Source organism: Vipera ursinii (genome assembly GCF_947247035.1).
Source record: "Vipera ursinii genome assembly, chromosome: 2".
NCBI lineage: Eukaryota > Metazoa > Chordata > Lepidosauria > Squamata > Viperidae > Vipera > Vipera ursinii.
Window position 1 is genome coordinate 83321108 of NC_139513.1, and position 14946 is coordinate 83336053.

General features: G+C 36.6%; 1 protein-coding gene across 1 annotated transcript; it reads left to right on the forward strand.

Annotated features, from left to right (window-relative positions):
- Window positions 1-208: 208 nt before the first annotated feature.
- Window positions 209-9485, forward strand: CBY3 (chibby family member 3; the record flags this gene model as incomplete). Its single annotated transcript, XM_083353369.1, has 2 exons — window positions 209-1337; window positions 8946-9485. The coding sequence occupies exon 2, from the start codon at window positions 9000-9002 to the stop codon at window positions 9483-9485; it is 486 nt and encodes a 161-aa protein (XP_083209495.1). The 5' UTR covers window positions 209-1337; window positions 8946-8999.
- Window positions 9486-14946: the final 5461 nt, after the last annotated feature.

Here is a 14946-nt window from a genome sequence, read left to right on the forward strand (position 1 = left end):
TATATTTTGATCAGTGGTACCTGTATGAAAGTTACTGCTGTAAGCCTTGGCTCATCCAATATACTTGTTTAACTTTGCTCAATGTGTTGTGTGAAACCAGGAAATTGTATTAATGTAGTACATTGAGGTTCAGTAAAGCATACATGAGGACAGTTTATAATATCTATGACTTCAAAAGTCTCAATAAAAGTAGTTTATTTTGGAAGAAGCTGGAATAGGAGGTAAAACTGTATAACTTATAAACATGTCATTTGTTAATTTCTATAGGCCATTTGGTATGTGCACTTGATGCATGAAACTTGTTAAAGATAGTCCTCATTAATTCTGATAATAGAGCAACTGAACCTTAGAATAACATTTTGGCTCATGACCTTACTATTATCCCATCCAAGAGATACATTATCAATAGCGCAATACTAACTCCATGTAGTGGGTTAATTAATACCAATTAATATAACCAGCTAAACACTGAACAGTCGTAAACAAAACCATGTTCATTTAAGTATTTATTGCATGCAAAAACATGATTGGATAAAACAGAAACAGCAATTGTGAGACATTGCAAGTCACATGGTAACATTAGGTAAGCTAACAATATGATGGGAGGCATAAATTCAGTGAGAGTGTATATACTTATGTGAATACACTCAAAAGGAATAGTTTATCTCTACTACCAAACCTGTTCATGCCTGAGGTTTTAGCTGAAACAAGTATTTGAACATCCACAACAAAATACGGTGAGCATAGCTTTTTGAGAATAGGAAAAACATTTTGCCTGCTTTAGTGGCTAGTACTGTCTACAATCTGTCTCCACATGCTTTTTTACAAAGCCCTCAACAACAGCCTGGGGCTACATATTAGACTGCTACAGTTACTCTGTATTAATAACCAGTGTAACTGATTATATCCAGAAAAGTGCAGTCTTCTTCTTTCCAGAAGGCCATACAAGGGAAAGGGAGGGCCCATCTAGCTATATTACTATTCATTGTGATAGCATTGTGATAGATCATATCAAAGTTCTCTGTGAGGCAACTCTTTTGAGAAAGATTATCTATTCTTCTACTTGTGCCAAGGATCAACAAGACCAACCAAGAGTTAATGTTATGACTTAAAATACTGGAGAAAGGGAAAGAAGAGAAGAATCAAGGAAACCGTCAGGTTTCTGGGATATTGAGGCTAATGGGTACACATCCAGGTCAAGCTCATTTTTGTTTTTCTCATTTAGAAACCAGGACAACTTTCTCTACCCTGATGCAGAAGTGGACTATAACTTCCAGAATTTCCATCATCATGACCTGTCTTAGGCTATAGTTCAACAGATCTGAAGGACACCAAAGGTACACCTGTTATAGGTCTACTCTTATTCATGTTTCAATATCCTATGGTTTGCTGAAACAATTATGGTAGAATTATATTTAGTAGATTATTGTCATGCTGCTATTACACTCAAATAGAGCTTGGACAAGGAAAAGAAAAGGATATTAATAGCATGATAAGGAAATTTTCAGTTACTGAAAAACACTTTTTAGTATGAGAAATCTCAGTAACACTGATAGAAGAAATAACAGATACAGGAGAAAAGGTATGGTCCACAGATTTTAATAATCATTCTCATTCTGGGAACCACTGACCTGAGGCTAAGTCTTGTATTCCATTTACAGCAGGGGTATCAAACTCGCAACGTCACGTGATGTGTTGTGATGTATGGGGTGGGCCGGCAGTTTGACACCCCTGATTTAGAGTCTTTAGATAGTTGTTTATGCATTTAATTTAAAAAATGGGGCAGGGCCAATAAACTTAATAAGTAAAAAATAAAATAATAAATTAATAAAGTAGGTAAGTAAGTAAGTAAATAGGAATAGAGATTTCTTATTTTTAATAGAGTACCTCTGGGAGAATATAAGTTAAGAATAGTTATAATGATGTTCCAGATGGTGGGTATGATGATAGAAAAAGCTCTTGCCCCAAATCCCATCATGTTGTCCCTTCATCCAAAATTGAATAAGGATGATCACAATGAAAACATTACCATATACACATTACTATAAGGGATCTGTTCCTTATTTCAGTAATCTGAAGACTAACTTTTTCTACACAATCCTGTCAGGTCACAAGTGGCCTTTTTGAAGGTTTCTGTACAGTGTGAGACAAGGTGACATTTTATCTGGGGTACAGTTCTTTTTTTATTGAAATGTTTTACAGTACACTTTTTAAAAAGAAAAACTCCCTCCCTCCCCCTTACCCTCCCTTACCCTCTCCTCCCCCCCCCCCCCCCGACTTCCCAGAGCTGAATACAGGGTATAAACTTTACAAACTTAAGCTAAAATATGCTAACAAGCTAAAATGAAACAATAAATTCTATCGCACTTTAACTCCCCTTAAACATAACTATACTAACAAATAACAAATAACTAATAATACATCATATAAAACCAATACTTATTCAAATGCTAAATGAAACTTTTTAGTCCCATATTTATTCTGAATATATTCGATCCATCTTCTCCATTCCACAATATATCTCTGTTGCAATTGTTCTTTCAAATATGCTGAAATCTTTGCCATTTCTGCCAAGTTAGAAACTTTCAAAGTCCACTCTTCTATAGTAGGCAGTTCCTCCTTCTTCCAATATTGCGCTACTAAAAGTCTTGCTCCCGTAATTACATTCAACATCAATTTAGTATCTATGACAGTAAAATCTGTAATAATACCCAACAAAAACAATTGTGGAGAAAACCTTATCTTTTTCTTAAATATCTTCTGCATGTTCCACCAAATTTTAATCCAAAAAGCTTGGACTTTTTTACAAGTCTACCATATATGATAATACGTTGCATCCTCACAACCACACCTCCAACATTTAGGCTGGCAGTTCAGATACATACTGCTAATTTTTTAGGGTCTAAGTGCCACCTATAAAACATTTTATAAAAATTCTCTTAAATTTTGAGCCTGTGTAAATTTTACTTTTCTGACCCAAATCTTTTCCCAAGTATCCATTGTTATAACCTCCTGAAAATTCTGGGCCCACTTTATCATGCAATCTTTAACAAGTTCCGTTTCTGAATCAATTTCTATCAGTGCATTATATATCCTTCTTATATGTGCTTGACCTTGATCTCTAATTTGTTTTACCAAATTTCCATCAGTTATCGAAATACCAACTTTCTGATCTTCTTTCCAACTTCCTTGTAACTGCCCATACTGAAACCAAGTTTGTACAATCTTTTCTTCTTTTAAAATATTATATGGCTTTAATTGCCATACATTCCTTTCTATCCTTAAAATTTATTTATATGTAATCACATCATGTTTAAATCCAACATTTATATTTTCTATTGCATGTTTAGGTATTGCCCAAATTAGTATTTTATAATTTAACTTATGTCTATATTTTTTCCATACTTGCAACAGAGCATACCTTAATATATGTATCTTAAAAATATTATCCACCTTATCATACAATAAATATGCATGCCAACCAAATAACAAATCATAACCCTCAAGATTTAATAATCTCCCTTGTGTTAAATTAAACCAATCACTAATTGATGATAAAGCAGCAGCCTCATAATATAATTTAAAATTAGGCATTTTAAGACCACCTATTTCACGTATGTCTTGCATTATCTTAAATTTAACTCGTGGTTTTTTTTCCCCTGCCCAAACAAATTTATTAATACCTTTCTGCCATTCCTCCAAATTTGAATCCTTTTTAAGTATAAGTATCATTTGAAACAAAGATAAAATTTTGGCAAAACATTCATTTTTACTGCTGCAATTCTTCCCAATAAGGATAATTGTAATTTTTTCCAACCATCTAACTCTTTTTGTATTTTTAACCATAACAATTCATAATTATTTTTGTATAATTTTACATTTGAAGCCGAAAGATATACCCCCAAATATTTAATCTTTTTAACTATTTCAAATCCCGTTAACTCTTCTAAAACAACCTTTTGTTCTATAGTCATATTTTTAGACAATATTTTAGTTTTTTGCATGTTTATCTTAAATCCAGAAACTTCCCCATATGACGTTATTATCTCCATCAATTCTGCAACTAAGTCGGTTGACTTACTGTAATAACCAGGTCATCCACAAACGCTCTCAATCTATAATCTTGATCTCTTATTTTAATTCCCTTAATTTTATTTGAATCTCGTATTTTAATTAATAATATTTCCAACGTTAAAACAAACAGCAAAGGTGACAACGGACACCCCTGTGTTGTACCCTTTTCAATATTACATGTTTCTGTCAAACTACCATTAACTATTATTTGAGCTGTTTGCTTCTGATATATTATTATTATTTATTATTATTTAAACTTATATACTGCCCTTCTCCTGTAGGACCCAGGGCGGTTCACAAGGCAATTTAAGACAATATAACAATACAAACGTTAATAACAAATTAAAATAAATTAAATTATCCTTGATTAAATCTAAAACCCTTAACTCTAATTAAAAACCCCAATTACAATAGGTTAAAAATTAAAAGTTCTCAGTCCTGGCCAGAAAGCTCAAAGAGCTTTAATTTAATTTAATTTAATTTAATTTAATTTAATTTAATTTAATTTAATTTAATTATTTAATTTAATTTAATTTAATTTAATTTAATTTAATTTAATTAATATTGCCCTAATAGGTTGTAAAAAGTTTTCCCCAAACTCCATTTTCTCCAATGCCTTAAATAAAAATTGCCAATCCAATTGATCAAAGGCTTTTTCAGCATCCAAAAAGATCAGCGCTGCAGAAACCTGGTTATTTCTATCCAAAAATTCCAATAAGTCTACAATATGTCTCACATTATTCTTCATTTGTCTACCACTTATAAATCCAGTTTGGTCACTATGAATCATTTGCTGCATTACCTTCATTAATCTATTTGCTAAAAGTTTTGCAAATATCTTGTAATCAGTGTTTAAAAGCGATATTGGCCTATAATTTTTGGCTTGGGTAATATCTTGATCTTCCTTAGGAATCAGCGATATAAAGGCTGTTTTCCACGATGGAGGCATTTCTCCTCCCAATTGAATTGTCCTAAATAATTCTCTTAAAGGTTCCACCATTTCTGACTGTAAATCTTTATAATAGACGGCAGTCAAACCATCTGTTCCTGGTGCTTTCCCCACCTTTAATTGCTTAATTGCTAAAATAATTTCTTCATCATTTATCAATTGATTCATCCCTTCCCTTTGCTCTTGTGTAAGAACAGGGATATTAACTTCTCGTAAACATCTATCTATATCTACATCTTGAATCTTGTCCCTGACATACAACTTAGAATAAAAATCAACAAAGGCCTTTTTAATAAGATTCTGCTGAAACACCACTTTACCCTTGTAATCTATTCTATCTATATTACGTGACCTTTGTTTCTTCCTTAACAAGTAAGCTAACCACCTACCCGGCTTATTAGCATTACAAAAAGTGTTATGTTTAGCATACTGCAAATTAGTTGCCACTTGATCTGCCATCAACATATCAAACTGACCTCTTAATAAAGTAATTACCTCTTTAATCTTCCCATCAGATGGATTCAAAATTAAAGCCTTCTCTTTCCTCTTAATTTCCTCCTCTAATTCTTTTCGCCTATGTTCCAGTTTGCATCTATGCTTATTATTCAAATATATTAACACTCCTCTCATATAAGCTTTGCTTGCATCCCAAACCATTTCAATAGAAGTACCCTTGTACATAATCATATTAAAAAATTCTTTCATCTGTTTTTTACACTCTTCCACATTTTCTTGATATCTAAACAAATTTTCATTTAGTCTCCAAGATCGCCTGTCTCCATTGTCTTTTTCTATTTCTAACCATACTGGATTATGATCTGATATAGTTCTTGGACGTATCTTAATCTTCTTAATCCTAGAAAAAAGATCATTAGTAATTAATACAAAATCAATCCTGGAAAAAAATTGATGCCTATCAGAAAAAAAAGTAAAGTCTTTTTCTTGCAAATTTCTTTCTCTCCAAACATCTCTCAATTCCAAATCGTCTTTCATCTCAAAAAAAGATTTCAGCAATCTGGCATGACTTGGTATACTTCTAAAAAGGCCTTTTTTGTCCATTTGTACATCCAAAACACCATTCCAATCTCCCATAAAAATACAAGTTTTATAATCCCATTGAGTTATCTTGCTATGTAATAGTTTATAAAATTCTCCTTGCTGTTGATTAGGAGCATATAATCCCAGTGCTTTTTTTGTAAAAGAAAAAGGTGCCGGAACTCACACGTCATACAATCCGTCTTGCCTACCCTACAAGGTTCCATCCAAAAAAGGAGCCGGAACTCCGTTCTGAGCGTTCTATGAGAAAAAAAGCCCTGTATAATCCAACCAAAAGTATTTTCTTGCCTTCTATTAATAGTTCAATTATAACATATCTTCCTTGTTTATCTGTTTCAATTAAATTAGCTGTTAAGTTATTCTTAACGTAAATAACTACTCCATTTTTCTTGTCAGGAGCAGACGCAATAAACTGTATACCCAGCCTAGAATTTATCAAATATTTTTGATCAGCTGCTTGAATATGCGTTTCCTGTAGACAAATAACATCATTTCTAAATTGTTTTAAATACTGAATACTTTCTCTTGTGCGGGGAGTTTAATCCGTTAACATTCCAAGTTAGAAACTTTGTCGCCATCTTTTGCGACCTGAAGCTTTCGGAGCGCCTCTTCCAAAACCACCTGCACTCTCTTCGGTTTTGCTCCTCCCACTGCTTCACTGTAAGTAGGTTTTTGAGATATAATTGTAGCTTTCTGTTGTTCTTGTTCTTGTTTCATTCGTCTAATTGCCACCCATGTCATTCTTTGTTCTCTGACCTCTTCTATTGGCATCTGGGTCTGATCCACTCCTGTAGTTGGATGGGATTCTTTATCCTTCTGCAGAGTAGCTCCTTCAGCTCCTTGTATACTCTCCATTCGCGACTGACTCTCACCTTCACCATTCCTTCCTTTAAATTCTGAAGATGGCGGAGAGCCTGCCTTCAAAATATTAGAATAAAAATCTCATGCCTGCAAAACTGTATTAAGACGATATCTCGTGCCTGCATACATCACCGCCATGCCTGCTGGAATCTCCCATCTAAACTGAATCTGCCGTTTCTTTAATTCATCTGCCAAAAAAGCAAATTCTTTTCTTTTCCTTAAAATTCTTGGAGGAATCTCTTTCAGAATTAAAACTTCTTGCTCAGCAACTGTAAATCTGTTGTTATAAAACGCTTGGATGACCACATTTCTAATTGATCTCTTTGTAAAATAAACTACCACATCTCTAGGTAACTTTCTTTGACTTGCAATCCAAGAATTAACACGAAATATTTTGTCTATCCCCCATAATATCTTCTGCTGGACACTCCAAAACCGGTTCAAGGGCTTGTGCCAATAATTCTTTCAAATCTTCCTTAGGAACTTCTTTCAAACCTCTGATCCTCACAGCAAACTCCATATCTCTATATTGTATCATAACTACATCATCATCAATCTTTTCCATCATATTTTCAGCATCCAACATTTTAGCATCTAATCTCATATTGTTTTGACTGAGCTCTTCCACGCGATCATCCAAACGCTCAATACAAACTGCAAGCCTTTGAAATGCAGCCAAGATGTCTGCTCTTATTTCAGTATTCTTCTCTTCAATAAGTTCAGCTATTTGTTGGGATTGTGTTTTTAAAGCATCTTGCAAAGCATCTTGTAAATCTTTTATTGTTAATGCTGGTGTGGGTGCGGGTGCCACAGGAGGAGGCATCAAAGCCTGTAATGAAGAATGCTGAACTGGCGAAGCACCAGCACTTCTAGGAACTTTAGTTGGTTTAGAAGCCATCTTAACACCCAGTTGATTTCTATTACGCACTTTCACTTTCCACACCGCTTGCAACTTTTTCTCTCAAAGTATTCAGAGTTAAAGTTCAAATACTTGCTATTACAGCATTCTCCTGCACAGCTCTGCCTGCATCCAAGTAATCCACAATTAATTATCGATAGCAGGGATGGTTGCAGCGTCCTGCTCTGCTCCAAAGCCTTGGAGCAGAGGCATCCCGGAGTCTGGAGCAAATTCAGGCTTTGGGGGGGCTCACACCCTTCAACCACCAGAGTTTAAACTTTGGTGGTCTAGGGGAGCTCTACCCCTACCTAAACGCTCACCCCCCTCTTCTCCCGAGGAGAGGGCTTCCGAGCCGCCGAACAGCTGATCGCTGTTTTTAGCGGTTCTAACGGAAAACAGCGGGGCTGACGGCCGAAACGGCGACCATCGATGGAGCCTTGCCACCCGGTACTTACTAAGAACAGAAACCAATTCTATGATTGAAAGGTTGTCAGAAGACAGTTTTCATTTTATTGACTATTTAGAGGGCTTTCCAACCCTACAAGGACAGCAACAAGGTGGCTTTGAAATTGGCTGCTCAAATCATCTCGCAGCAAACTGAACATACTGACATATTGGCTATCTAATCAGAATCTTCTCCACCAATAGCAAATGAATGCACGGTTAAACCACATCTTTCAGCAGATCTGGCCAATAATGAAGGGTGTTGGGAGATGCAATTTAATATTATTAGGAAGGTCACATTTTAGGAATCGTTGCTTAGCATCTACAGTATAGCTTTAAGAAGATATATATTCCTTTTTGACTTCTTTTTAGATGATATATTTCCTTTTTATACGGTCCCTGATTTCAGCATGTATTTTTTCTTTTTACATGGGCTTTTAAAGATAGATGGTTTGATTTATGAATCTGATTGACTTTTAAAAATATAACACTGTGTTAAATATTGCTTCCAAATTTATAAACTACTATAGGAAATGGTAAGCAGCATTTTAAATAAAGAAATTATGTAGTTATATGTCTAGTCAACTTCATTTCTGATCTAATTAAGCTATATAATATACCAGTCCTCTCTTTAACATTGGACATGTTGGCTTTCTTTTACAGAACTTTCTTCTCTAGGTTTCTTACTGGTATCCTGCATCTCTAATTTTCCTTGTCATGGAAACAATTTCTAACATTCTACAGGATGTGCGTGATTACTGGGCTGATCATTTTTCTCGTAAATTCTATCCAAGAAGGCCAACACTTCGCCAAGCAACTTCATTATCCACCTTTTATTTATTGGACTACAAAACCCGACAAGCTGAACTTGGAATGGACTATGGCCATCCATGTGCTCAGCTGAACAAAACAAAATTTGTCTTCCACAGTGGCGAGTGGCAAAATGAGGGTATCCCCCAACAGATGCCCTTATTACAGTTATTCCCCTCTCCAGATAAGGAATCACCCAACAAAGCCCTGAAGAAAGCAAACAAGGCCTTACTGGAAGAGAACAATTACTTGAAGCTACAGCTTGAGCTGCTTATGGACATGCTGACAGAGACCACAGCACGACTTCACTTAGTAGAAAAAAAGCTGGACACTACAACTTGGCATTCAAATATGAAAAAGTCAAATAACAAGGTGCTGATGCTTCGAGCTTAATAAACAGCTTAGATATAAGATCTAAAATAATTGTATTTCTGAAGTACAATTCCAGACACTTAATACAACCTTGCAAAAAATAATTTTGTAATGGCTTTGATTATTTTTGGTGTGTTTTAACTCACTGAGGTGCTGGGGAGAGAAGAAACCCTGCTATTATATTTAGTTCTGATGGTGGGTAAACTCACAAGGAGCAGCAATTGCTTCTTGGATAGACTATGCTGCTGATATGAGCACCTGTCCTAGAAGCAACTCTCCAGCACGATTTCCAGGTTGCCGATTCAACTGCTTCTGCTGTTATTTCCTAGCAGATAAACATAAATGGGAATTTCCCATGGTCTACAATAGGCTAAAAGCAGTGGCTGGCAGTGTCACTTAGCCAACTATTTCATGGGCCACTGCTAGAAGTCATCTGTTCCGTTGTGCGAGTGTCCTCTTTCTCTTCCCACGAATCCAGTATCTGCTATCAGACAGTAATGCAATTAGAGCAGCAGTCTTGAAGAAAATGCAGCAATGTCCCGCTTATTCCCCTCTGCACTGCAGCTTGCTTGTGCATAGATAACTTGGATCACACCAAATTACAGCCTCCATTTGTCCATGTAAACTGGCATTGTGCACCCTTACAGCCAGTGGCTTCCCAGGTTCTTTGGCAGAAAAAGCAATCTTATTAGCTGTGAGCTGATTCTTTTAACTCAAGGTGTTGGAGATTAAATCCGAGGTTCATCATCAACATCATGTACTGTAGAGGTGTGCTTTACTGTACTGTAACAAAGCATACTGATACATATACAAATGAAGATCTCTTTTTAGCTGAATTCCTCTGTGTGTGTGTGTGTCTGTGTGTACACACAGCATACTCTTGAGCTTGCTTATTTTCTTGCAGAGGTTTCATTACCCTAACAACATCGTAAGTGCTAGTAAGGAGTGCTGTTTGCTGGACAGTTTATATTCTGGTGTCTTGCCTGTCTGGGTCGGTGGGGGTTGTCTTAGGGATTCTTTGGTTGGGCTGTTTACTAATGGCTCTTTGGCAGTTTCTTGACTGGGGTATTGCTTGCTTGATTGTTGATCTGAAGCTGACCTTGGAGTTAATCTACGCTTAGCTAAGCATTGATTAATGGTGGAGGGGTGCTGGAGTCTTTTTCTCTTTGGGGCTGGTTGTTTCTTTTACACAGTCTATAGATGTTGTTAATGTCTATGTGTCTATTGATGGCTGATTTGTCAGAGTGCCAGGCTTCTAGAAATTCCATGGAATTTTTGGATTTGGCCTGGTCTAGGATTGTCATTTTCCCAAGTGAAACAATGATTAAATGTTGTGAAGTTAAAAGAATTTTCATCATGCCTTTTGATTGCCAGTTGGTGTTCATGGATGCATTCTGCCAGTCTTCTGCCTGTTTGTCCTACATAGAGGTTGTTGCAGTTCTTACATTGTATGTTGTAGATGACTCCTGTTTTTTCTTCTGGGGTTGCTGGGTCTTTGGGCTTATTTAAGATGTTTTGAAGGGCCTTAGTTGACTTATGTGCTAGTCTGACTCCATGTGGTTGTAGTAGTCTATTGGGGGTTTCTGGGATGTTCTTGATATAAGGCAGTGTAATTCTTTTTAGGGATTGTATTGGCTGTGCTGTATTGGGTTGAGTGGTCAGGGACTTTTTGATGAAGTTGCGTGGGTATCCATTTTGTTGGAATGTGTAGTATAGATGCTCCATTTCCTTTTTCTGCTGTTCTGGGTTGCTGCAGTGAGTTTGGGCTCATTTAAATAAAGTCCTTAAACAGCTTCTCTTGTGGGAGGTGGGTTTGTTGCTTTGGTAGTGGAGCACCTGGTTAGTATGGGTGGTTTTTCTGTAAACTTGCATTTCTAGTTTGCCAATGTGGTCTCTGCTGATCAGGATATCCAGGAAGTTGTTTTCTTCTTCTCTGTTAAACTGGATTCCTTTAAAAATGTTATTGATGGTTCTGTGGGTGTTCTCTAATGAAATGACTCATTTCAACCCTGAGCTACAATAATATTCTCCTTCATTTGGTACACTCAGGGTGCTATATATCTTTGCTGTGCCATGATTAGCTGGGTATGCAAGCATTTAATACTGTAACCAGTTTGTATAAACCTGACTCGAGCTGTTAGATGGTATTCTCTGCACAGGAAGATTCAAAGAAATAAACCTGTAGAAAACTTCTACAATTAGTCCTCAACTTACAACCACTCGCTTAGTGACCAAAGTTACAGTGGAACTGAAAAAAGGGCTTCTGACCGTTGCAGCATCCCTAGGGCCACGTGATCAAAATTCAGATGTTTGGCAACCAATTCATATTTATGACAGTTGCACTGTCCTGGGATCATGTGATCAGCTGTTGTGACCTTCTGATAAGCAAAATCAATGGGGAAGCCAGATTCACTTAACAGCTGTGTTACTGACTTAACAAGTGCAGTGGTTCACTTAACAACAATGGCAAGAAAGGTCGTAAAATAGGGTTAAACTCTCTTAACAAATGTCTTGCTTAGCAACAGAAATTTGGGGCTCCATTGCGGTCATAAGTCGAAGACTACCTGCATTGTGGAGGGAGGGAGATGTTAATACAGAACATACAGAACATACAGAAATTAACTAAATTCCCAACCAGACCTTCCTGACTTTAGTGGAAAGGTATTACTCACTTTTGCCACTGTTGCTTGGCTTGAATCAGTTTACATGAAAATTTATGGCTGCATTTCTTGTTCTATGATTTCAGCATAGCTAAGTTGACAAAGATGACTAATAAGTTGGCTTCGGAGAAGAAAAAGAAAGGAGAGTATTAACTTTCCACTTGCTAATGCTAAATAATAAGGCAACAGTTTTTATAATAAAATATACCGTATATAAAGTGAATTGAAGTCCAAGATAGTAAAACTCGTGTCTGTTTCTCTTACTTCCCTCTTTGTGATGGTTCTGCTTTCCTCTGGTTATATCATCTTTGAATTTATGGAATATTTTGTTGAAAATGTTCTTGCTGATAAAAAAGTATGTTGGTACGCTAAGCTTATCTTTTGCTGACCATTTATTCCTTTTGCTGACCTTCTATTCCTTTCTCAATTAGATAAGCAGCAGCGCTCACTGAACCATCTGTATATTTTCTCCAACCTTCTAGTTCCTCTCTAGTCATGAGTGTAACAGAGATACTAGAGTTGTGGAAAGTCTGAATATGAGCACCTGAATTCTTCTACACTTTCACCTAGGTTGACCTACATATTTATTTTTATTAACTTATAGTATAAAATATGAAACTATAAAAACAAATAATAGGGAACAAAGGTAAGGAAGGGGAAGGGAAAAAGAGAAGTGTGGAAGAGGAGGGAAGAAAAAAAAAGTTGACTTCCGACTCCTTCTGTTGCAGTAAAATAAGGCATTAGCATCGAACCTCAACTTTTTACTTTTCAATAATAGTATAAACTAGCCATTTCTATAACAACAAATCAATCTGTGCCCCTCTGGAATGATATTAAAAAGGATTTACAAAGATAGAGCAAATTACATTTATCAGTACTGGGTAGAATTTCTGTAATTAAGATGAATGTTTTACTAAAGACGCTCTTACTGTTTCAGACATTACCAATACTTGCAACTGATATTCCATTTAAACAAAGGCAGGGGAATATTTCCAAAGTAGGCACAAATATGGGCAAGAGGATAGGAGCTGTTTTTGCTGCCTGTGATTTCAGACAACAAACATATTCAAAATTGTCATTAATAGCAAGCAAGAAGGTTTGCAAATATGGACAAGAGGGTAACAGCTCTGCTTGTTCCTTGTGATTTCAGACAACAAACACATCCAAAGTTGTCACTAATAGCTTAACGGTTAACCCATGAATCTGGCCAATCTCCATTTAATTGCAGTTAAGAAATAAGGCAAACATATTATCAGTTTTTACTGCCCCCCATCTTAAATTATGGAAGCTAAATCCTAATGAAAATACTTAGATTTCAGTAAGGCATTCAGTAAGGCATTTGGCAAAGTAGACCACAAACTACTGCTTGATAAGCTAGACAAAGGTGGAACAGACAACATCACCAGATGGATTTATAGCTGGCTGACAGACAGTACTCAAGAAGTAGTCCTCAATGGTACAACATCCACATGGAGAGAAGTAAGCAGTGAGGTAACACAAAGCTCCATCTTAGGCCCAGTACTCTTCAGTATCTTCATTAATGACTTAGATGAGGGAACAGAAGGGGAACTCATCAAATTTGCCGATGACACTAAACTGGCAGGAATAGCCAACACCCCAGAAGACAAGCTCAGGATCCAAAAAGATTTTGACAAACTTGAACAATGGGCCCTATCCAACAAAATGAGTTTTAACGTGGAGAAAAGCAAAGATTTACATTTAGTCAGAAAAAATCAAAGGTATAAGTACAGATTAGGTGAGACCTGACTCAAAAGCAGTAACTGTGAGAAGGACCTTGAAGTCCTAGTAGATGATTACCTGAATATGAACCAGCAGTGTGCAGCAGCAGCCAAAAAGGCTAATACAATCCTAGTTGCATAAACAGAAGCATAGAATCAAAATCACACAAAATATTAGTACCGCTTTATAAAACCCTAGTAACCTGCTTTATAAAACCCTAGTAACCCTAGTAAACCAGACCTGGAATACTGCAACGAATTTTGGTCACTATACTACAAAAAAGATGTTCAGACTTTGGAAAAAGTTCAGAATAGAGCAACTAAGATGATCAAAGGTCTGGAGACTGAAACATATGAAGAACGACTGCAAGACTTGAGTTTGGCTAGTCTAAAAAGAAATGGGGATGACATGATAGCAGTATTTCAGTATCTGAGGGGCTGCCACAAAGAAGAGAGGGCCAAGTTATTCTCCAAAACACTAGAGGGCAGGAGAAGAAACAATGGTTGGAAACTGATCAAAGAGAGAAGCAACCAGGAATTAAGGATAAACTTCTTAACAGTGAGGACAATTAACCAGTGGAACAGCTTGCCTTCAGAAACCGTGGGCGCTCCATCACTGGACTTGTCTGAAACGGTATAGGTTCTCCTGCTTGAGCAGGGGGCTGGACTAGAGGACCTCTAAGGTCCCTTCCAGCTCTATTTTCTATACTGTCATAACTTATGACATAGTTTATGTTTGAAGTAATATATTGGAAAAACGCAAGAAAACACAGCAATGGGGATCCAGATGTTAAGTACTCTGGACCCCTTAAGCCTGACTGAAGAAAAGTCTTTACAAGCTAACCTGAAGAAAGCAGACTAAAGATGTGCACCCGAGAAGATAGGACACCACTGACAAAGAATATTTTTTTTTTTGAATATGTGGTTTCCAGAATGATGAAAGCCGACAAAGCTCGTAATTTCATCCTCAAGACGTTTATTTGCAGGGCAGCCTTTTGGAATTTCGTCAAGATTTCCTTCCTTCTCCGGAGAGCCTCCTAGTCGTCGTCGTCGTCGCGGCCTTGGGAGACCAAAACTATTCGC